Source organism: Anolis carolinensis, chromosome 2 (genome assembly GCF_035594765.1).
Source record: "Anolis carolinensis isolate JA03-04 chromosome 2, rAnoCar3.1.pri, whole genome shotgun sequence".
Classification (NCBI taxonomy): Eukaryota; Metazoa; Chordata; class Lepidosauria; order Squamata; family Dactyloidae; genus Anolis; species Anolis carolinensis.
The window spans coordinates 21,915,225-21,940,124 of NC_085842.1; the positions used below are offsets into that span (position 1 = coordinate 21,915,225).

At 44.2% G+C, this 24,900-nt stretch overlaps 1 protein-coding gene across 1 annotated transcript in view; it reads right to left on the reverse strand.

Moving 5' to 3' along the window:
• Positions 1-867: 867 nt before the first annotated feature.
• The window catches only part of LOC103278101 (uncharacterized), a 32,545-nt gene continuing 8,512 nt past the window's right edge, over positions 868-24,900 (reverse strand). Inside the window, exons 2-8 of the mRNA XM_062969303.1 lie at positions 22,029-22,968; positions 19,917-20,025; positions 17,902-18,745; positions 16,816-16,850; positions 9,472-10,316; positions 8,641-8,767; positions 868-6,785 (exon numbers count right to left, since the gene is read on the reverse strand). Of these exons, the coding sequence (XP_062825373.1) occupies positions 5,938-6,785; positions 8,641-8,767; positions 9,472-10,316; positions 16,816-16,850; positions 17,902-18,745; positions 19,917-20,025; positions 22,029-22,790 (3,570 nt within the window). The 5' untranslated portion in view covers positions 22,791-22,968 and the 3' untranslated portion in view covers positions 868-5,937. The remainder of the gene's footprint in view (positions 6,786-8,640; positions 8,768-9,471; positions 10,317-16,815; positions 16,851-17,901; positions 18,746-19,916; positions 20,026-22,028; positions 22,969-24,900) is intronic.

Here is a 24,900-nt window from a genome sequence, read left to right on the forward strand (position 1 = left end):
GTAAAATCATGCTGCTAAAACTCCACTTTTATGAATTTCCATATTGGGTTCCCCAGATGTTATGAACTTCGTTCTTATCAGATATTTTCAATTGTTTATATCATTCATGATTCCCCTTTATGCAATGTAACTCACTTTTATGGATTCTCCCTTATTTCCATGAAATCTATCTATCTGCCTATATGTATTTGTACTCTTTGGGATCCCCGGAAAATATGTGTTTTTCCCAGCTGGGTTTATGTTCCAACTTTATTTTAATTTTCATTCTATCTCATATAATTGTCAAATCATGAAATCAAATGGGAAATATTTTGACCCCAACATGAACCCTAGCCCCTATGACCCAGGCCTCCCTTCCCAAAAACAAAAGGATAATCTGCTACAGCTTAACCCAATCTAATTCAGATTGCATGGACAATATAAGGCTTGAGTCACCAAATTCGGAGTATAGTCCTAAAGGTGATTCAGCCCCCAGGGCAAACATTGTCATATCTCAGGAAATTCCAGGACGTCTCAGGAAGACGCCCTGCTGCGCCCATTGCCACCCATCCTTACTTCCCCCCTGACACCTTAAGGCATATCTGAAATCAGTGTACATGACAGGAACCCCTGATGACTGTCATTAATCCCTTTAGAAATCGGCCGGGCAAGGACTAATCTGATATTTCCTGCCCTGTCACTTCATTGTTTCAATAGCTCCCGCCTCCTCCTCTCTGATTGGCCCGAGTGGGGACAAAAAGCGGCTCCCCATTGGGCCAGCAGAGCAAGGCGGGAAACGAAAGCCCGCCTCGTTCAACCTTCTAGCCTATCCGCGATCAGATGGGCGGGGGAGCGGGGCGGGAAATTCAAGGGGCTGTCAGACTGAAACATTGTATAAATATGGCTTTATTTTGGATATATGGTACGCTAGTAGACTGAATGATCGCTACTAGTGTCCTTTTCAGCTGAATCGCTCAATAAAGACTCCTTGGCGGATTTTCCTTCAACTTTGGCGGACCTTCTTCATTTCGGCTTCAGGTTGTATTGCGGCTTATATTCTCCTTTTGGCTTCGCCAAGGTCCGTTCCCTCAGGACCGGGTCGGGTCTCTCCTTAAGGGCCCGATCCCCTAAAACGCGGTCGACAACAGGACCAAGAATTTACCCAGTGATTCCCAATACAACAGCTGATATCTCAGTGCAATAATGAGTAATACAAATTGTGAGGGAATATGAAATAAAGACTCCATATTGCGATGAGTTCACCGGAAAGGGTTGCTATGGCGACAGCTGCTTGGCTCACCCAGCCAGCATTCTGATTGGTTGCTGCCTCTGGCTTAGCAGAGGCAAACCAACGGTTTTTCTAACTGACATTAACAGTTCATATTTTGCTTCTTCTGGAGAGTGGAGAAAAGAAGCTGACAGGAATTTTTGGTCAGGAATGTAATGGCTGTCATGCTCTCCAAAGTTTGACTATTTGAAGAAGAGATGAGGCATATTTAAAAGGACTGTTACATATTGTTGCCCTATATATGTGAACTAGCTGTGCCCGGACACGCATTGCTGTGGTGAAGTATGGTAGTATGGGAAATAAAGTATTGAGGAATTGGTGGTAGTTAAGGTAAAGGGTAAAGCTTTTCCCCTGACATTAAGTCCATTATAAATGGGTTATATAGCTGTGTGGGAGGGCCTTGAGTCTACACTGCCATATAATCCAGTTAAAATCAGATAATCTGTATTTTATAGGCAGTGTGGAAGAGGCCTAAGTGAGGCCTAACTCTGCCTGTCTCCTGGGCTGAGTGGGTTGCTAGGAGACCAAGTGGGCGGAGCTTAGCCTTCTAACTGGCAGCAATTGGATAAAAACAATTATTCCTCTCCCTCTAATTAAGACTTTATTTTTCTTTTCTTTTTGTTGTATGAACGTAGAGGCATGGATGAGGGGTTGTGCTGCCAAGTTTAGTGTTTATGGGATGTGCAGTTTTGTTGTTTTGTCCTAGGCCGAAATTTCATTAACCTTTTATATATATAGACTCTTGAACCTGAATAAAGATACAGTAGAGTCTCACTTATCCAATATAAACACCTTTGTGCCTTATACTGTGTGCAAGATTTTGTTAGCTAGCCAGAACAACACCAATAATAATAAGCTTTTGTTAGATTTTTTTAATTACAAATTTACATTCAGGGCTAACCCAAAACATTTGGCTGCCCGAGGCAAAGTATACATTGGTTCCTATTTCCATCCGCTACTTGCTTCTATGTTACAAACGCCAACTAGACTGGCTGTTGGATTTTATTTCAAAAGGACACTGTCTTCCATTAGAGTGGATTTCAAACTTGGGTCCTCCAAGTGTTTTTGGACTGCAGGTCCCAGAATCCCTGACTACAGATGAAGCTGGAGCTCCTATGTTTGAAGGATTGCGAATACGAACTTTTTCTTTAAAACACATGAGGATCTGGAGGGAAGAAGACAGATGACAAATGGTGGGATACATAACTCAAGATCTATTCTGTTGTTGAAGGCTTTCATGGCTGGAATCACTGGGTTGCTGTGAGTTTTCCGGCTGTCTGAAATATTCTGCACTTTGGCCCAGATCCGTGTATTCATCTCCTGTTTTTTAACATTTTAATTTGTATGTTGACCTTTTATGACTGTTTTATTGATGCTGATGTGTTATTGTTGAGTAATTTGTTTTATTGTCTTGCTGTTGTTATTATACTGTTGTGTTTGGGCATGGCCCCGTGTAAGCCGCCCCGAGTCCCTTTGGGGAGATGGGGCGGGGTATAAGAATAAAATAATAATAATAATAATAATAATAATAATAATAATTATTATTATTATTATTATTATTATTATTATTATTATTGTCATGTTCCAGAAGCATTCTCTCCTGACATTTCACCTACATCTATGGCATGCATCCTCAGAGTTTGTGAGGATGCCTGCCATAGATGTGGGCGAAACATCAGGAAAGAATGCTTCTGGAACACAGCCATACAGCCTGGAAAACTCAAAGCAACCTAATATCCGTTCTGTCAGTTGCCCCACTCTGCATCAGCAGTGCTAAATTAATGTAGCTTGACACCACTTTACCACTATGACTCAATTCTATGGAATCCTGGGAACTGGAGTTTGGTGGTGTACCAGCACTCCTTGGCAGAAAAGACCAAAGAATTTGCAAAACTACAGTTCCCATCATTCCATAGCATTGGAACCATGGTGTCAAACTGTATTAATTCTACAATGTAGATGCAACCAAGCCTCGTAACAGGGCTAGTCCTCATGTCTTGGAAGGCAAAACTAATACAAAAATAAAATACTGTTGGAAGAGCAGCTGAAGTCTAAGAATGGAGAGAGAATCATTCCTAGTTTTAAATAAACCTACACACACATATATACAAGTCATCGTTTATTATTACAGACCTTATCCACTTGCACCCCAAAAAGTGGCAAGGGAGTTATAGAAAGTACAGTTTAACATCCTAGACGTTTTCACCCTACTAGAAAATTAAATGAACTTTCTCTGCAGATATTATAGTGCCATATGGCAGAACTAGTTAAACATTTTGCTGCCTGAGGCAAAGGACAAAATAGCAGCCTCCTCCTTGAAAGGAGTGGATTTCAAATAAAAAATAGTGTGTCTACACTGTGGAATGAGCACAGTTTGACACCACTTGAACTGCCATGGAGCAATGCTGTGGAAACCTGGGAACTGTAGTTTAGCAAGGCACAGGACCCATGGGCAAAGGAGGCTAAAGACCTTGCAAAACTACAATTCCTTTAGTATTGTGCCACGGTAGTTAAAACAGGGATCAAACCGCATTCATTCTATAGTGCATTTGCATCCCCTTGCTTACTGCCATTCCCTTTTCCTTCTCTGTCCCATAAGCTGCCCTGAAAGCCTTTGGGGCCGAAGAGGTGGGTATAAATACTCTAAATAAATAACTAATAAATACATTTCCGGACATTGCATGTATGTATGAAATGGCAGCTAACTTCTGCAATTTCTTTATTCCTTATCATTAGATGTGAGGACTACAGCTGCTGAGAGTTGTGATGCAATAATATCTGGAAGGCTGAAGTTTGCTCTGTTTAGTCAGATTAGGGTATGAATTTAGATATAAGGCTTGTAGATATGATGCCTGACTTTAAAATATCTCTTAACTTTTCCCCAAGTGCTATTGGGTTGCAATTCCCATTATTCCCAGTTTGCATGGCAGATAATCTAAAGTGATGGGAGTTGTCATTCAATAACATCTGGAGACCTAAACTGGGTAAAAGCACCAAGCACTATGTGAAAAAATTATAGTTAGTTTTCTATACCTACGGGTTCTCCATCCATTGATTCAATGGCCCTTTGAAGGCGGATGTGGCCCTCCATGAAAATGACTTTGACACTCCTGCTTAGTGTGGTCTAAATCCTACTTAAAACTATGGGACTTACTTTTGAATAGAGATGCATAGGATTATACCATATTGTGTACATTAGAACTCTAATAGTCATTGACATACATTCCAAAACCCACCTTGGATTCCTAACATTGTGGATAATACTGAATAGAGATTACGCATTCCCCATGGAATTGGGGACCATAACATGTGTAAAATATGACCCCTGTCTCCATGAAGAGGGAACCACCAATCGCGCAGCGGATTAAACCACTGAGCTGTTGAACTTGCTGACTGAAAGGTCGGTGGTTCAAATCCGGGGAGCAGGGTCAGCGCCCACTGTTAGCCCCAGCTTCTGCCAACCTAGCAGTTTGAAAACATGCAAATGTGAATAGATCAATAGGTACCGCTCCAGAAGGAAGGTAAGGGCACTCCGTGCAGTCATGCCGGCCACATGACTTTGTCTACGGACAACTCTGGCTCTTCAGCTTAGAAATGGAGATGAGCACCAACCCCCAGAGTTTGACACTAGACTTAATGTCAGAAGAAAACCTTTACCTTTACCTATCCATGAAGAACATACCTCAAGATCCCTGCAGATATCTAAAATTGTGGCTAATAGTGAACCCTATATTTTGTATATCCTTGGCCTGGACAGAATCACACTGAAGGACCTAGAGAGGTCCACAATCACTTCCAGGAAAAGATATGATTTAGAGTGTGGGTAAGAGAAACCATGGACAGACATGTTGTACTCTACAGCCATCCCTCCATATTTGCTGCGGTTGGGAGCACAGGACTGCTTCACAAAAGTGGAAAAATGCAAATTAAAAATACAGTTTTTTAAAACCTGTGATAACATTTCTCTAGAAATCCCTAGGCCCTCCCATACAGCTCTATGGGCAACCTCTTCGGAACCAGAAAATCATGCTGGAGGACCTGTAAGTGCCCAGAGAAGTGTTCTCGCTACGTGTTCCAGATAACTTTGTGGCTAACGTCCAGTAAATGTTGACCATAGAATCATGCTAGAGGACCAGAGATCCCCCCAAAGTGAAACTTGCAAATGTAGAGGGCCAACTGTATATCAGTATCTTAACATTTTAGACAACACAGAAATACCATCACAGCTTCTGCTTATTGATAACAAGTCCGTGGTTGTTAGCTCCCTAGATCAGGGCTTGTAAAACTTTTCCATTTGCAACCCCTTTCCGCTTGAGAAATTTTTACGTGGCCCTAGGTATATTGCTATATCAAATAGGAATAAAAATTAAACATTTACTGATAATGAATCAGCTTTTGCAAGATTTGCTAAACAGGGTGATTTTCCTTTTTATGGAGTACAGCTGAAGCATCTTCTGCAGAGTCCATTGTAAACACTGCATGTTGTTGCTAACAGATACATGTAAATGGGTGATGTTCCGAAACCTTTTACTGTTGCCAAATTTTTCATGACCTCAACATTGAGCTAAGAGGAGCCCATTAGGGTTTGGAACCCACAGTTTAGGAAGCAATACTCTAGACAAACCTTCACAGTTTCTACTAAGATAATAAGTCTGTGGTTATTGTTTTTCTTAACATTTCTCCTCCTGGTGGGTTATTTGATGCCTAACAAGAAGCGACCTGTCACTGAAAATCTTCCCACAGTCCGAACATCGGAACGGCTTCTCCCCAGTGTGGATTCTCATGTGTACCCTCAGATTTGAGTTGCCACCAAAGCTCTTCCCGCAGTCGGTGCAGGTGTAGGGCTTCTCCCGTGTGTGGGTCCGTTCGTGCACCAGGAGCCCTGAGCTCTGGCTGAAGCTTTTCCCGCAGTCCCGACATTTATAGGGTTTCTCCCCTGTGTGGATCCTCTGGTGTCTGATAAGGACCGGCCTCTCCCGAAAACTCTTCCCGCAATCCGTGCACTTGTAGGGCCGCTCCCCGGTGTGGGTCCGCTTATGGACTATTAAATTCGAATTGTCACAAAAGCTCTTTCCGCAGTCCGAACACTGGTAGGGCTTCTCCCCTGTGTGGATGCGTTCGTGGGTGATCAGATAAGCTCTTGTGCTGAAACCCTTTGCACACACTGAGCACTTGTAGGGTTTTTCACCCGTGTGGGTTCTCTCGTGAGCTTGAAGGTTGCACTTGAGTTGGAAGTCTTTGCCACAGTGAACACATGACTTCTCTCGCTCACTTCCAGGTTTCTGTGCCTCGCTGATGGGAATAGTTAGCTGGACTACATTCCCCTCAAGCTCCACATACCGCCCCTGGGAATTAATAAATTTATCTCCTCCTTGCTCAAGGCAGACCTCTTCTTGACTCATGGATGCGTCTTCTTGTTGAGGCCAAGTAGAAAAATTCTGCCCAGTTCTTCTGGACAATATCTGATGCAGCTCTAATCTCGGGACCTTTTCCAGTTGCTTTTGCTCCTTACAGTCTCCTGTTGGAATAAAGCAACAAAGCTAAACATGAAATTCCAATTCTCAACTAGAAACTAATAGAATTAAATTCTATAGATAGAATTTTACATTTAGAGCAAGAAAACAAAATGCACTGATGCAGGATGGGGTATCCTTGGTTTACCAACAGTGCATGTGAAAAACACATTGGGATTATTGTTGATCCTAAACCAAACTGCCTCAGGTGAGCATGCTTGCTCCATCAATGTTTAACATTTACACAAGTGATCAGCGACTGCCAGAAGGGACAGAGAGTTTCATCTATGCTGACGATCATCCCATCACCGTTCAAGCAGGGAGCTTTGTAATAGTTGAACAGAAGCTCTCTGAAGCTTTAGGCTCTCTTACAGTCTATTACAGCTGATTCCTAATCACAGATGTGTGCTTTTCAACGTAAGAACAGACAAGCGCTTTGAGCTCTGAGAATTAACTGGCAAGGAATCCCACTGGAGCACACCAAAATACTTGGGAGGTACCCTGGACCGGACTCTGACTTAGAAGAAGCACTGCTTAACTATCAAGCAAAAAGTGGGCACTAGAAATAATATCATACAAAAGCTGACTGGCACAACCTGGGGATCACAACCAAACACAGTGAAGACATCTGCCCTTGTGTACTGCTAATCTGCTTCTGAATACAAATGCCCAGTGTGGAACATATCTCATCACGTTAAAACAGTGGATGTGGCTCTTAATGAGACATGCCGCATTATCACAGGATGTCTACGCCCAACACTGCTGGAGAAATTATACTGTTTAGCCAGTATTGCACCACCTGATATCTGCCGGGAAGTAGCAGTCAACAATGAAAGGACCAAGGCAGTGACATCTCCGGCCCATTCCCTGTTCGGATATCAACCAGCACGCCAATGCCTTAAATCAAGAAATAGTTTTCTAAAATACTTGCAGGAAAATCTCTGCAAGCGAGAATCCAAAAGTGGAAGGCTAAAACCCGGAACCTCAAGCCATGGCTGATACCGAATTAGAGATTCCCTCCTGGGCACAAAGAAAACTGTGCTCTGGCAACACGAGATAAAGAGCTAACCTTTAAAAATGGGGCCACAAAGTGGAGTTCACAACAGACCACCGATTACAATGCAGTCTGAGCCCTGCCACGTGCACAATGGAGGACCTTCTTATAACAACACCAGAGGCACTCCAAGTGGTCAGCTACTGGTCAAAGGATATTTAATATAATGCCAAGTGTGTAACTTTGTGTTTTTAAATACATTACAATTGTACCCTCGGTTCGCTTCTGACACAATAAATAAATAAATAAACTGAACATGATCCAGCAGTGTGATGCTGCAGCAAAGAAGGCAAATAATATTTTCGTCTGCATTAACAGAAGTAATCGTCTCCCTAAATTCTGTACTGATCAAGTCTCATCTGGAGTATTATGTTCAATTCTAGTATATAAACAAATTGAATTAGGTTCAGAGAAGAACAGCATGGTTAATTCGAAATATAGAGAACAAAATGTATGAGGAAAGATTGAAGGGACAAGTAATATTTATCGTTGTTGTTGTTGTTGTTGTTATTATTAAGTCATGTTCAACCTGGTGAAAAGAAGACTGAAGGGTAAGAGTAAATATCTTAAGGGCAACAGAGAAGAAGCTGAACAACAACTTACGGGACTTCCTGCACTGAGCAAAGGATTGGACTTGGTGGCCCACAAGGTCCTTCCAACTCTATGATTCTATTAAAAGTACAAGAACCACATCCTGGCTTTCACCTAGCAACTCTAACAACACAGCTTTGTTTCATGTACAGTATGTATAATCAACAGAAAACATTTAGCTGAATGTCCAAAACACTATTGTAAGGAATGTTTACCTGATGAGGTTGACCCTTGATCGCCTTCCTGTTTGATCTCCATGAAAAGCGGTGTCTTCCAAGCACTGAAGGGAGTGCCCTCTGCTTCAGAAAAGCCAGCTGCTCCCTTCTTGAATATTGCTACCTCCTGAATCAAAAGGAAAGATCATCATTTTAATGTATTTGAACAGAAGTGTTTCGGATTATGGATACTGGGACATTTGCAGTTTGGGATCTTTGGGATGCAAGCCTAAAAAACAAAATTAATTTATCTTTCAAACACACATAACTTAAAGTTTATACAATATTTATTAATAATTATGTGCTTAATTATTAAACTGCTGAGCTGCCGAACTTGCTGACTGAAAGGTCAGTGGTTCGAATCCGGGGCGCAAAGTGAGCTCCTAATGTTAGCCCAGCTTCTGCCAACCTAGCAGTTCGAAAACATGCAGATGTGAGTAGATCAATAGGTACTGCTCTGGCGGGAAGGTAACGGTGCTTCCTGCAGTCATGCCGGCCACATGACCTTGGAGGTGTCTATGGGCAGCGCTGGCTCTTCGGCTTAGAAATGGAGATGAGCACCAACCCCCAGAGTCGGACACGACTATACTTCATGTCAGGGGAAAATCTTTACCTTTACTATGCGCATAAACTAACTATGTTTGCATTGCCACTATTAATTGATATGGGGCATGATGGCCCGTGTTCTTTTGTTTCTGTGTCAGGTCCTGGAACTGAACATGGATATAGTGGGCCCACTGTATTCACAAACAAGAGTGTTCCTTGCAATGATTTTCCTTCACTTACCGGGAAGTCAAGCTCAAGATTGCCCAGAGAAAACCATCCTCTCACCTGATTTCTTCTGTTCTCTCCGGGCGGCTGTTTTAGCAAGAAGTCCTCAGCCAGGGCCACTGCTTGAGAGCAGCTCTTTGGTCCTCCTTTGCTAACCCAGTTCTGCAACTCCGGTGGCAGGACAGCCAGGAATTGCTCCAGGATCACCAACTCCACAATCTGTTCCTTGGTGTGCCTCTCTGGCTTCAGCCACCGATGGCAAAGGTCCCAGAGCTGGCTGCAAACCTCTCGGGGCCCCTCAGCCTCCTGGTAGAGGAACTGCCGGAAGCGTTGACACTGCACATCAGTGACAATGGCATCTTTCTCTTCCTCACGGTCTTCTTCTTTCTCTGATTTCACTTTCCCTCCCTCTTCCTTGTCTCTGGCCAACTGATCATTAGCCAATGGCTGGACTTCCTTGTTGGGACTAGCCCGAACCTGGATCAGAACCTCTTGCTTTGTATTTCCTAGCACAGTCTGAGTCGTGTCCCTTAAGGCCAAAGTGTCTTGGTGTGGATTTTTCCTTTCTGAGTTGGAAGATTCCATTGCTTGCAAGAAGTCCTGCAACTGGGCTTCCCATGGCTGAGTCGGCTCCTTGTGTGATTCCCGTTTCATGTGGTTTGGCACATTTCTCTCCCCAAATTCATCCACAACATGGCGGCCTTTTCCTATCCCCAGTTCAAGGGCGGCTGGGCCTCGCTGCTCTGTTTTAACTTCCCAATGTAGTCGACCCAAAGAGAATGCATCTTTTTGCTTTGCAGACATTATCTCCTGGCAAAAAAAAAAGTTCAGTCCTGAATGGATGTTACCAGTGATTTTTCCAAGGCCAGGGGATGGTTTGGACCTCACCACACTGCACTGTGTTCAGGCATGCACCTGCGTAAGAAGCAGGGGAGTTTTATTATTCCTGTAAAGAAAAGGAAGATAGATGTCAACAATAAGAAAAATAAGAAGTGTATGCCTAAGAAACTAATGTCTCTGAGGACACACATATCTCAGAGGCTGGAAAAGTCCTCATTTTGGACTACGCCATCCAGAATAATAATATAATAATTTTTTTTTTTTTACTGTCAGGAGCGACTTGAGAAACTGAGTCGCTTCTGGTGTGAGAGAATTGGCTGTTTGCATGGACATTACCTAGGGGACGCCCAGATGTTTTCCCATCTTGTCGGAGGCTTCTCACATGTCCCCGCATGGGAAGCTTGAGCTGACAGATGGGAGCTCACCCCGCTCTCTAGATTCAAACCACTGACCTTTCGGTCAGCAGTCCTACTGACACAAGGGTTTAACCCATTGCACCACCAGGGGCTCAATAATAATAATAATAATAATAATAATAATAATAATAATAATAATAATAAAACTTTATTTATACCCCGCCACCATCTCCCCAATGGGGACTCGGGGCGGCTTACATGGGGCCACGCCCAAAACAATACAATGTAAACAGCATATAAAAGAACAGCACAACACAATACAATAAACAATACAGTAAATAATATCCATTACAAAATAAAACAAGGAGACAATAAAAACAAGGGCAGACCACATGAACATTAAGTTAAAACTCGGGGTGAGAAAGACATAAAAATAAAAACCACAGCGAACAGGGTCATAAGGGAGTGGGGTATTCTGGAGGATAGATATTAGGGGGAGCAACGGAAAAGAAATATAAAATGGTTACTCTCCAAAAGCGCAGCGAAAGAGCCATGTTTTCAAGTCTTTCTTGAAGGCTGCTAGTGTGGGGGCTTGCCTAATCTCCGCGGGCAGAGAATTCCACAATCGGGGGGCCACAGCAGAAAAGGCCCTCTCCCTTGTTCCCACAAGGCGGGTCTGGGATATCGGGAGTGGGGACAGGAGAGCTTCCCCTGATGAACGAAGGGATCGTGTAGGCTTGTGATAGGAGATACGGTCACGAAGGTAGGTGGGTCCCAAACCGTTTAGGGCTTTATATGTGATGGTATACACCTTGAATTGGGACCGGAAAATAAAAGGCAGCCAGTGGAGCTCCTTGAACAGGGGAGTAGATCTCTCCCTGTAACTCGCCCCCGTAATTAACCTGGCAGCCGAGCGCTGGACCAATTGTAGTTTCCGGGCCGTCTTCAAGGGAAGCCCCACGTAGAGCGCATTACAGTAGTCCAGTCTAGAGGTAACTAAGGCATGCACCACCGTGGTCAAGTCAGACTTCACGAGGTATGGTCGCAGTTGGCGCACAAGTTTGAGTTGTGCGAAGGCCCTCCCGGCCACCGCCGACACCTGCGCCTCAAGCGTCAGCGCTGAGTCCAGGAGGACCCCCAAACTGCGGACCTGTGATTTCAGGGGGAGTGCAACCCCGTCCAGCACAGGCTGCCACCCGATACCCCGATCCGACACGCAACTGACCAGGAGGGCCTCTGTCTTGTCAGGATTGATCCTCAGCTTGTTCCTCCTCATCCAGTCCGCCACAGCGGCCAGGCACTGGTTCATCATCCGAGGGGCTTCCTTGGAGTCAGATGGGAACGAGTAGTGGATTTCCTCCAGATGCACTCTAGTCCCCTCCTCGCACACTTCATCACAGCCAGCTCCTCAGTGAACCAAGGAGTCGACGTGACTCTACGAAGCGAGAGGGGACGTTCGGGAGCAATCGTGTCAAGTGCCCTAGCCAGCTCACTATTATAGCGATCAGCCAGGACATCGACAGGATCGCCAGTCTCCAGAACAGGAAGATCCCCAAGAGACCTCAGAAGTCCATCCGGATCCATCAGCCTCCTGGGGCGGACCATCTTAGTGGGTCCACCACCCCTGCGGAGGTTAGAAGACACGGCGAAACTTAAACAGATCAGATGATGGTCAGACCATGACAATGGAAGGATATTTTGCTCTTCCACTCTGACTGTCCCACCGTCCACAATAAAGACAAGGTCCAGTGTGTGTCCTGCCTGATGTGTGGGCCCAGATATAACTTGAGTCAGCCCCATGATCGTCATGGCAACCATGAAATCCTGAGCTGCACCTGTCAATGTGGTCTCGGCATGGATGTTAAAGTCTCCCAAAACTATGAGTTGTTGGGAGACCAGGGCCAAATTGGAGACCACTTCTGCTAGCTCAGATAGAGAGACTGCTGGGTCGCGGGGTGGACGGTACACCAGCAGAATCCCCAAGCTGTCTCGGGCTCCCACCTTCAAGAAGACACACTCGAACCTCGAAGATTGCGGAACGGCGCATCTGATCAGGGCAATGGACTGCCGAAAGATCACCGCGACTCCTCCTCCCCGCCCCCCAGCCCTGGCCTGCTGATGCACCCCGAAACCCGGTGGACACAGCTGGGTGAGATTCACTCCACCCAGCTCGTCCAACCACGTCTCGGTGATGCATGCCAGATCCGCCCCCTCATCCAGGATCAAATCCTGAATGACAGCTGTCTTACCGTTGACGGATCTGGCGTTCAAAAGCAGAACCTTAAGCAGAACCTTAATAATAATAATTATAATAACAACACAGATGGATCTGGACCAAACTTGGCACACAGACCTGATTTGCCAAAATTTGATTACTGGAGGGGTTTGGAGCGAACTGACTTTCCTTTCTGGGAGTTGTAGTTCACCCACAACCAGAGAAACTGTGATCACCACCAATGATAGACCTGGACCAAACTTGGCACACAGAGCCCACACGATTAACTCAACCCACTGTTGCAGTTTACCCTACAGCCAGAGAGCACACTGAATCCCACCAATGATGCATCCAGAGCAAACTTCCCCAACATAACAAACTTTAAGTACAGTAGAGTCTCACTTATCCAAGACTCGCTTATCCAGGGGTCTGGATTATCCAAGGCATTTTTGTAGTCAATGTTTTCAATATATCATTATATTTTGGTGCTAAATTCGTAAATACAGTAATTACAACATAATATTACTGCGTATTGAACTACGTTTTCTGTCAAATTTGTTGTATAACATGATGTCTTGGTACTTAATTTGTAAAATCATAACCTAATTTGATGTTTAATAGGCTTTTCCTTAATTCCTCCTTATTATCCAAGATATTCGCTTATCCAAGGTTCTGCCAGCCCGTTTAGCTTGGATAAGTGAGACTCTACTGTACTGGTGAGGTTTCTTGCAGTTAACCCGGCATGATGTCAGTTGTAGTTCAACCACAGTCTTATGCATTTTGTGCAATTTAAAACATGTATCAAATATTCCGGGGTACCCGAGCAAGTATAAAATACAGATTGGCTTTTTTGAATTTTTTGGGGAAAATATTTTCATGACTTGAATGGTTGCATCCATGGATACAGAATCCGTGGATACAGAGGGCTGACTTTATATCGATGGCTCTTTGAAGAGCTGCATAACTCAAGATGAGAAGTTCTTGACTCAAGCAATGTTAGAATGAGAGAGCGGTACCAAACTATGAGTTTCCTGAGAGTTGCACTTTTACAAAGCCTTCTCCGACAAAGAGTGTTGATGCTTCACCAAACTACAACTCCCAGGATTCCATAGCATTGAGCCATGGCTGTTAAAGTGGTGTCGAACTGCATTAATTTGGCAGTGTAGATGCACTCTGGAGGCAAAGGTTCCAAGCCCTGCTCAGCCATGGAAAGGGAACCAACTGGGTGACCTTGGCCAAGTCACACTCTCTCAGCCTCAGAAGGAGGCAAAGGCAAACCTTCTGGGCAACCTTTTTAAGGAAGCATAGTGTAGAAGATGCATTTGAAAAGAGGCTTCACCAGTTGAGTCCCACAGATATTCAAGCCAGCCAAGAGAAGGGGGAAATCTCAATTGGAAACCCTCCTCCTTAGACATGGCTTTCTCTTTTTCTGGTAACAGATAAACTTTCCTACTCACCAAGCAGCAAAGGGTGGGGATAAAGCAAACCTTCGCATCGCCTGGGAAATTTAAATCCGATTTTCCCAGGGAAGGCGGGGCAGGAAGTGAGTTGCATTCTAGCATTTACCAGCCTTCCCTTCCCTTCCCTTCCCAAAGTCCCTCTGCTTCTCTAGGAAGGACCAACTCCATGAGCTTAACCCCTTTCTCTAATTCTGCAGCAAACAGGGCAGAAGCTGCAGGAAGGACCCCAAAGATTTCCTTAGGATTTCCAGAGGCGAGCATTAGATTACAGATGGTGCAGCTACACTGCAGGATTAATTCAGTTTGGCAGCACTTTAACTGCCATGGCTCAATGCTATGGAGTCCTGGGAGCTGTAGTTATACAAGGTCTTTAACCTTCCTTGCTGGTGCCTCACTAAACTCCAACTCCTAGCATTCCATAGCATTGAGCCATGGCAGTTAAAGTGGTGTCAAACTGCATTCATTCTACAGTGTGGATGCACCCAAAAACTCAGTGTTAATAATCACAAATTTTATTCTTGTGTTGAATCTTTGTTCCGTGTTTTTAAAAAAATGTATTTTGTAGAAATATCTGTTAATAGGGGCCCTCAGTGGCGCAGCGTATTAAAGCGCTGAGCTGCTGAACTTTCGGACTGAAAGGTCGCAGGTTTGAATCCGGGAAGCAGGGTGAGCACCTGCTGTTAGCCCCAGCTTCTGCCAACCTAGCAGTTTGAAAACATGCAAATGTAAGTAGATCAATAGGTACTGCTCTGAAGGTAACGGTGTTCCATGCAGTCATGCCAGCCACATGACCTTGAAGGTGTCTACGGACAACGCTGGCTCTTTGTCTTAGAAATGGAGATGAGCACCAATCCCCAGAGTTGGACACGACTGGACTTAATGTCAGGGAAAAACCTTCACCTAAATAAAGAACAACACTCAGAAAACAGAGGAATTCCAGACACGAATCAATCAGGGCCAGCTAACACCCCCCCCCCAACAAAGGAGCCCCGCAGGCAGGTAGCAGCCAGGCTTTGAAGCTGCAAGGCTATTCAATGCTAATCAAGCTGGCCAATTTCAACATTCACACTTGCCTCAGGCAGCCAATAGTTCTTTCTCCCACTCTGGACTTTCCACAGATATATAAACCCCACTTGTATAGTTTCTAAAAGACCTCACAATTTCTGAGGATGCCTGCCATAGAAAATGCTTCTGGAACATGGTCATACAGCCGAGAAAACTCACAGTAACCCAGTGATTCTGGACATGAAAGATTTTGACAAACCAAATAGCCTCTGCAAGCCCTATTTGATTGAAGTGTTTCCCAACCCTGTGCATGTTTCTGTGAGTGTAGAATCACTCTGTTTGCGATGCCGCAGTGCAAAATGCCAGTGTGATTCTTAGCTTTCTCGATAGGAGCCCAACATTCAGATGGAGGGAAATGATGGTCTCAGAGGAGGGCAACTAAAATGATAAAAGGTCTGGAAACCATGAATCCCTATGAGTAGCAGCTTCAAGAGTTGGGTCTGTTTAGCCTTTAGAAGAGAAGGTTGATTGGAGACATGATAAGTAAAGGTAAAGGTTTTCCCCTGACATTAAGTCTAGTTGTGTCCAATTCTGGGGATTGGTGCTCATCTCCATTTCTAAGCCAAAGAGCCGGCGTTGTCCACCTCCGAGATCATATGGCTGGCATGACTGCATGGAGCGGTGTTACCTTCCCGCCAGAGCAGTACCTATTGATCTACTCGCATTTGCATTCTTTCGAACTGCTAGGTTGGCAGAAGCTGGGGCTAACAGTGGGAGCTCACTCGGTTCCTCAGATTCGAACCACAGACCTTTTGTTCAGCAAGTTCAGCAGCTCAGTGGTTTAACCCGTTGCGCCACCGGGGACTCCTGGAGACAGGATAGCCATTGATAAATATGTGAAAGGAGGAAGCAGGCTTGTTTTCTGCTGCCTTGGAAACTAGGACTCAATGGAGTCATGGGTTCAAATGACAGAAAAGGAGATTCCAATTGAACATTAGGAAGAACTTTCTGACTGTAAGAAGAGGTGTTCAGCAGTGGAACTCGCTGCCTCTGAGTATGGAGGAGGCTCCCTCTTTGGAGGTTTTTAAACAGAGATTGGACAGCCACCTGTGCTTTGTGCGTTTCCTGCATGGCAGAATGGGATTGGACTGGATGTCCCTTGGGTTTCTTCCATCTCTATTACTCTATGATTTTATGGCAGATCCCTCATGGTCGAATACGATTGTCTTCCAGAACTAGAGTCTTGACGGTGGGTCCATACATGCCTATAGTGACTTATCCTGGATCCACATGTTCTTTCACATTGAGGACAACAAATACTGCTACTTTCCCAACACTGAGAGAAGCGTGCTTGGGAGAATCACCAACCACTATTTTTAAAAAAATCAGTTTCGGTGCATCTGAAAGATAAGAAACTTTCTCTGTGAGGATTCCTCATGTTTCAACATCAGTCACCATACGTAGGGGGAAATATTGGGGGCCGTCTAGGTTCCTGCAGGAAGACTTCTGCACCGGTGGCAAATCCTACCTTTTGTGTTACAGCAGTTCAATCCTCCAAATTTGCTAAAAATCTGTCCAGTTGATGGAGTTTTTTAGTGAAAGAAAGAAATGGAGGTTTCTAGAATCTTGCAAAATTAATTTTGCATCTTACTAGCTGTGCCCAGCCACGCGTTGCTGTGGCGAAGTATGGTGGTATGGGAAATAAAGTAATGAGGAATTGGTGGTAGTTAAGGTAAAAGGTAAAGGTTTTCCCCTAGCATTAAGTTCATTATAAATGGGTTATATAGCTGTGTGGAAGGGCCTCGAGTCTATACTGCCATATAATCCAGTGCAAATCAGATAATCTGTGGAAGAGGCCTAACTCGGCCTGTCCCCTGGGCTGAGTGGGTTGCTAGGAGACCAAGTGGGCAGAGATTAGTCCTCTAACTGGCAGCAATTGGATAAAAACAATTATTCCTTTCCCTCTAATTAGGACTTTACTTTTCTTTTCTTTTTGTTGTATCAACCTAGAGGCGTGGATGATGGGTTGTGTTGTCAAATTTCGAGGCTGGGGGGCCTGTAGTTTTGTTGGTCGCCGTGATGCCATCACTCATTTATATATATAGATGGTCTGCTTCCAGCAGGTGAACATATAGACACAGGAATTCCTAGAATTAGCAGGCAAAAATTTAACAATTTTTTATTTACATATTCAACTCTAATAAGAAATGTGCCTGTATAGTGAATTAATACAAGATGTTTCTGAGTAAATAAGGTATGTTATTTTTCAAAGAAAACTTTATTTTTATCTCTAAGTGCATATTTTAAACTAAAAGGTTTTTAAAGGGAGTGTCTATGTTTTAGGCAATTACGACTGCAAATTCAATTACAACTGCAATTACAATTTTAAAGAAACAATCATTCTCTGCTAGCCAAATATATTCTTGTAGCGGCATGAAAAGGCAGGAAAAATCCTTCCGTAGTTTTGCAACTCATACAATTTCTCACCCATCTGTACTTGTTGGTGCTTTGTACTACTAAGATCTCACCATCCAGCCAATGGCTTGCTGCTGGATATGTAAAAGAATGAGACAATGCCAGGAAAGTATCAAAACATATAACGTTCTATTATTACTATAGAATTTCATCACTCATGTGGATTCTCTGGTGTTTGGCGAAGTTTGAAAGGTAATGGAAAATCCGTCCACAGTCCTGGCACTCGTACGGTTTCTCTCCCGCATGGACTCGCTGGTGCTTGTTGAGGCTCTGCTTGCTGCAAAAGCGCCTCCGGCACTCGGGACACTCGTGCAGCTTCTCCCCGCTATGGCTCCGAAGGTGGGAAACCAGGTGGGCTTTGCTGATGAAGGCTTTCCCGCACTGGGGGCAGGCATAAGGCCTCTCCCCGGTGTGGATCCTCAGGTGCTTGACAAACTCCTCTTTCCACCGGTATGTCTTCTCGCACACTGGGCAAGTGTAGGGCTTCTCTCCCGTGTGGATCCTATGATGGTTGACCAGCTTCCCTCTCTCCCGGAAGCTCTTCCCGCACTCAGGGCACTTGTGGGGTTTCTGGCCAGTGTGGATCCGCTGGTGCCGGGTCAGCTTGTCCCTGCGGCGGAAGCTCTTCCCGCACTCCAGGCACACGTGGGGCCTTTCATTGGTGTGGCTCTTCTGGTGCCGGATCAAAGTCGATTTGTGCTGGAAAGTCCGTCCGCACTCAGGGCACAAGTGCTTGATCCCTCTCCCAGGGAACATCCTTATTGGGACAGGCCCACTGGTTTCCTCCACACACACAGGGGGTTCATCCCATATCATGACTGGTGGCTGTTCAAGGAGCTTCTTCAGTCTGCAACCTTCTTCAATGGTTTTGTGCCTCAGAATGGGGGACTGGGATTCTGATGGGAACAGCCTGCATAATTCATCAGCCTCTGAATACGGCCTCTGCTCATCCTCTTCCTCCTTCTCATACATCTGGCAGCCACCTGAAGGAAAAGATAAACAATTAATTTTTTTATTTATTTACAGCATTTTTACCCCACCTTTCTCACCCGAGGGGACTCAAGGAGGCTTACAGGGGTCAGCAAAATTCAATGCCCAAAACACAATAATTAAAATCAAGAACAACACAAGAACAACAAGAGAGAAGCACAAAACTGAAGTGGGACGAATGAGGAGAAAACATCACTATAGATCAGGGAGAGTAGAGGAAAAATCCAAAGCCTGAATCCCACCAATGATTGGGTTGCTGTGAGTTTTCCGGGCTGTATGGCCATGTTTCAGAAGTATTCTTTCCTGACATTTCGCCTGCATCTATAGTAGGCATCCTCAGAGGTTGTGAAGTCTATTGGAAACTAGGCAAGTTGGTTTTATATATCTGTGGAATAATGTCCAGGGTGGGAGAAAGAACTCTTGTCTGTTTCAGGCAGGTGTGAACGTTGCAACTGGCCACCTTGATTAGCATTGAATGGCTTTCAGCATCAAGGTCTGACTGCTTCCTGCCTGGGGGAATCCTTTGTTGGGAGGTGTTAGCTGACCCTGATTGTTTCCTGTCTGGAATTCACCTGTCTTCTAGGTGTTGTTCTTTACTTACTGTCCTGATTTTAGAATGTTTTAATACTGGTAGCCAGATTTTGTTCATTTTCATGATTTTCTCCTTTCTGTTGAAATTGTCCACATGCTTACGGATTTCAATGGCTTCTCTGTGTAGTCTGACATGGTGGTTGTGAGAGTGGTCCAGCATTTTGTATTCTCAAATAATATGTTGTGTCATGGTTGGTTCCTCAAGTACTCTGCTATGGCTGACTTCTCTGGCTGGATTAGTCTGCAGTGCCTTTCATGCTCCTTGATTTGTGTCTGGGCAATGCTGCTGCATTTGGTGGTTCCTATGTAAACTTGTCCACAGCTGCATGATATACAGTAGACTCCTGCAGAGGTGAGACAAACCCTCTTATCTTTTGCTGAACATAGCATTTGTTGAATTTTCTGGACCACTCTAACAACCACAGCTACAAATCCTTCAGCCAGCATAACCTCTGGGGGATTCTGGGAATCACAGTGCAAAGAATAAAACCTATTGGGCTCAACATGCTGAATAAACATGGGGTCATCAGTCACTCAGACACAATATCCCTGGATCCAGTGATCGAAAGTTACCTTTCCTCTCTTGCTTGATCTCCTTGAGGAGGAGTCTCTGCCCAGTGTCTGATGGAACCTGGTCCCCATCAGGGGAATCCACTGTCACCTCTACAAAGGGCACCAGATCCTGCAACAGAAGTAAAAGTGTTACATCTCTGCTGGTACAGAATCAGTGCATCAAAGGCTGGGTTTATGCAGGAGCAATACGAGCTGGAAAAGTTTCCATTTTGAGAAGCACATTAGTCAATACCATAATCAAGATCATAGTTTCTTCAGTTCTGGCTTGTCGCTGCGCCCAAACTGACCTCCACAAACTAGTCATGGTCTGTTAGGCAGCTACAAGCCAAAACTTGAAGCCATGGCTTGCTGGCAGTTTCCAAATCCTAGCTTGTTTAAAACTGCAGCTTGTCATTACCACTGAAGCATAAAAATTGATATGATCCTGTTTTTTTCAACCGCTTATTAAGAATCAGAAGCCCCCAAAAATAGTTCAGAGGAATTAGCAAGCCATGGTTTAACTAATAGAATAACTTTATTGTCACTGTACAACAAAATTAAATGTTTTCCCCAGCACACATCACAAAGCAACACACTCATTCTTCCCTTCCCCAGTGGTCTTTCCCAACAGAGCATAGCTTTTGGAAGAGAAAAAAAAATTCACTCCCACCACTGAGGACATAACTTTGGTTCATGCTTCTGTTGCATGGTCAAAATTGTATGGTTTATCCCTTCCTCCAGCATTGAAAGAAATATTGTAGTGCCTCTGAGACCGAGATAACAAAATCAGTGGAAATAGCTTTTGTAGGTAGATATCCACTTCCTCAGATGAATGGAGTAAAATGCCTGGGAACAGATCTTTGTACAGTATATGCATGTGTGAGTAGCCATAGAAATGCAAACACTGTGGATATATGGTGATGAGCTGACAAATACAATTTTAATTATGGTTGTTGGGGGACAAAAGATAGGAAGAAAGGTGCCACCTAAAGCTAAGGTGAATGGATAACCATATCAATGTGTTGTTGAAGGCTTTCATGGCCAAACATCTATGACAGGCATCTTCAGAGGTTGTGAGAATGTCTGCCATAGATGTGGCAAAACATCAGGAAAGAATGGTTCTGGAACATGGCCATATAGCCCAGAAAACTAGAGCAACCTAACCATATGAATAGTGGAGGGAGATATTGGCATGTATATATTCAGTTTTCGCTAAATGACTCAAATCATTATGCTTGGTGAGCAAAAAAAGATCAGAAAGAGAGAGCGAGATAAAATTGCCAACTACTGCCATCGAGACTCAAAGGGCTAATTTGACCCTCCCCAATAATAATAATAATAATAATTATTATTATTATTATTATTATTATTATTATTATTATTTATACCCTGCCCCCTCTCCCCGAAGAGACTTGGGGTGCTTACAGAAATCAGTAGATTCAAAAATAATATAAGCAATAGACAAAAACAATAACCAATTATTACTACATAGAATTAAAGACATACTAATAAAACATTAATAAATAACAGTTTAAAAACTATTTGCTCTCAAATCGTACTGATACTATTTGTAATTCACATTATTTTTTGCTCTTTGTGTAAGCATGAAGTTGGCTTTTGTTTATCTTTTGCTTCCTGTTTACTTTGAGGGTACTATTCTGTGCACCCCGTACCTGTACCTTTTCCTCATGGCCTTGGGCTTATACAATAAACTATTTGATTGGGCGTGTATATAGTTTGAATTCCATGCATCTTAGGAAATAGACTTAAGTCCATGAAAGCTTAGGAAAGCAACTTCTTTCTTTCAGTCTCAAAGACACTACAAGATCACTTTTCATACTAATTAAGACTATGGTTGCATGTACTATATAGAATTAATGCAGTCTGACACTATTTTAACTTTCATGGCTCAGTACTATGGAATCATGAGACACTGGCATTCTTTTACAGAAAAAACTAAAGACCTTATAAAGTTTTATACATCTCCCATGATTCCATAGCATTGAGCCATGGCACTTAAAGTGGTGTCAAAGTGCATTAATTCTACAGTGTCAGAGCACCCTGTGTCTTTGAATTCTTCCTCCAACAGTTCCCCTTTGGGACCCCAACACCTTCCTGCTCAGATCTAGCCACCTGTTGCCGTTCTTGTTCCCACTGCTTGGCCTCTTGCTGTCTCCTTAGGAAATCCTCTGCCAGCAGGATCACGTGGGCACAGCTCTCGGGGTCCTGGGCCCGGATCCAGCTTTGTACTTCCTCGGGAAGGATGGTCAGGAATTGCTCCAAGATCACCAACTCCAGGATCTCCTCCTTGCTGCGTCTCTCCGGCCTCAGCCACCGGCAGCAGAGGTCCCAAAGCTGGCCGTAGACTTCGCACAACCCTCCAACTTCGGGGCAAGCGAAATGCCGGAATTGCTGTCGCTGCACCTCTGCTCCTTGCAGCTGCCCTGGAAAAGGAGCTTCTTTCTCTTTTGGGGAGTCCTTCCTCATTCTAGATCCTCCAAATGTCCACTTGCTTTCCTCACAGAGGATTGGTGCCTGCTGGATCCTACACTCCCTGGTCAGTGATTTGCAAGCCTTAGCCATGTCCTCAAAAGATGCTGGGAAAACATTGGTGCTGGACTCTGTGGATGGCAGGTTCCCGCATCCTGAATGAGGGGATTTTGTCACCTTTAGGAACACATGTTTCTCTTGGACTTCCCAATCCACTTTTTCTGGTAGCGGTTCAAATTGAGGTGCCCATCCCAGCGACTCGCCAATGCACACTGCTTGGATCTCTGTGTCGGCGTCCATAAGGTCCTGTGTCTCCGTTTTGACCTCCTGCTGTTGGTCAAGCGCAACCCGGAAGCAGAGGCTCAGTGGAGGTGGCAATGCTGCTGCAACGTCCTTGGTGGCCATTTCAGTTTGGACTGGGACAGACCGTGAATTTCAATGGCTGTGGCTCACAACCATGAAGGAAACAGTCTGCCTTTCACGGTGGCTCTGTGTGGATCAGGACCCACTTGCAGGAGGAGGCTGGGTTTTTCCTTTCTCTTTTGAGCAAAGTGGTCTTAAAGCTGGTAGTTGGGACTTCTGGCTGAAAGAAAGAGAGGGAGGAAAGAAAGAGGAACTTTGAAGCAGTGTTCGATCCCTAGAATTAAATTACAGTAGAGTCTCACTTATCCAACGTTCTGGATTATCCAACGCAGTCTGCCTCCCACTCAGATCCACATCTGTTTCTCTAGGCAGCAAGGACTGAACTTCTACAGATTTAATTTCTGACAATCTTGTTACTATAAGTTCATTTTATGCAATTCTATCTTTATTTTGTAGTCAATTTGTTAGTAGCTAATGTTTTTGTAGTCAATGTTTTAAATGCATTGCAATGTTTTGGTGCTAAATTTGTAAATACAATAATTACTACATAACGTTACCATGTATTGAGCAGCTTTTTCTGTCGATTTGTTGTAAAACATGATGTTTTGGTGTTTAATTTGACGTTTAATAGGCTTTTCCTTAATCCCTCCTTATTATCCAACATTTTCGCTTATCCAACATTCTGACAGCCCATTTATGTTGGATAAGTGAGACTCTACTGTATATTGAAAGTCAGTATTTGAAGACTCCAGGTCCCATCTGATATTGGAAGTTAAGCAGGCTCAATCCTGGTTAGTAGTTACACAAAACAATTAATGAATCCCAGATACTGTAAGGTATGTTTCAGAGAATGGAACTAGCAAAGCCCACTCCTGAGTATTCCCTGCCTAAGAAAACCTTATGAATTTGATGGAGTCCCAAAAAAGCAGGTAAGCAAACCAACGCACATACTGTAGCGGAACCTTTGTGCTGCGGTTCTTGTTGGGCGCAGTGGAGGAATGGAGGACGGACAACTGAAGGAATTCCAAGAAAGCAGTTTTATTTCGCTAATGGCCACTAGGGTTCCCCCTAGCACAAAGTAAGTGCTTCTCCAGGGGAACGACCAGTGGCAGGCTGAGTAAACATTTATACACACTACAGGGTTCGGGTTATGCCCGCCCACAAGCAAATTCATTGGCTTAGAGTTGTGACGCTGCCCAATCAATGCTGACCAGCAGGCCGGCTGCACTCTTTTGTGCCGTGCTCACAAATCATTTCAGAGCGCCTGCGTACGCATGCGCTGTTTGTTTATCTTTAGCTTTCATTTCTTCAGAAACACATGATTTCCCAGAAGTCACATGTTTCTGTGAGTTTATGCACCCGGGTCGCTAGCTGTCGCCATCTCTGCCCATATATGGTATTTCCTGGGGTTCCTTAACCTCCCGCCTCACTCCCCCATTTTCTTTTTGCGAAGCGCATGTACAAAAGCTGAAGCAAAGCATTATGGTTCCATCCAATCCCGCTTGGCTTGGAGTATGGCTATCTTTTTTTCAGGTAAAGATTGTGTGACACACCTAGTACACATTTGCATCATTATTGGAGTGCAACACATAACTATGAGAACAATGAACAATCCTAAAATCCCTACCAACAATATGTTCTTCAACCATTCTATTGAGGGTAACCAGCTAGTCACCCAGGAGAAGGGAGACCAACCTTCTATCTCCTGGACATTATTGTAAATTAACTTTTGTAATGACTCGATGTCATCTTCAATAGTATTATTCAAGTTATGAAATTTCACTACACAACGCCCTCTAACCATGGCGCATAACCCCCCCCCTGGCCGCCAGTAGGTAGTCAAGGGCCAACTTATGCTGTAGGGCCATCTGGCTGATTTCTTCTACTTCAGACTGGATTTCCCGGAAAATTTTACCAGTGGCATTTATGGACTTTTCAAGGCGGCAAGTCAGGCCTAGAACACTTCTACGATTTGCTTGAGCTACAATCCCTGGGTAAGCACCCAGGGTCAACAAGCCTGTGATCAGGCCTCCTCCTACACGGGAGGCTTCTGAACCTGACAGGGCCTTGTTAATAATGACCTCATCCGAGCATTCTGGTCCTAGAGGGCCTGTTTGCACAATGTCCCGTTTCAGGCGCTGATGCCTTTTGT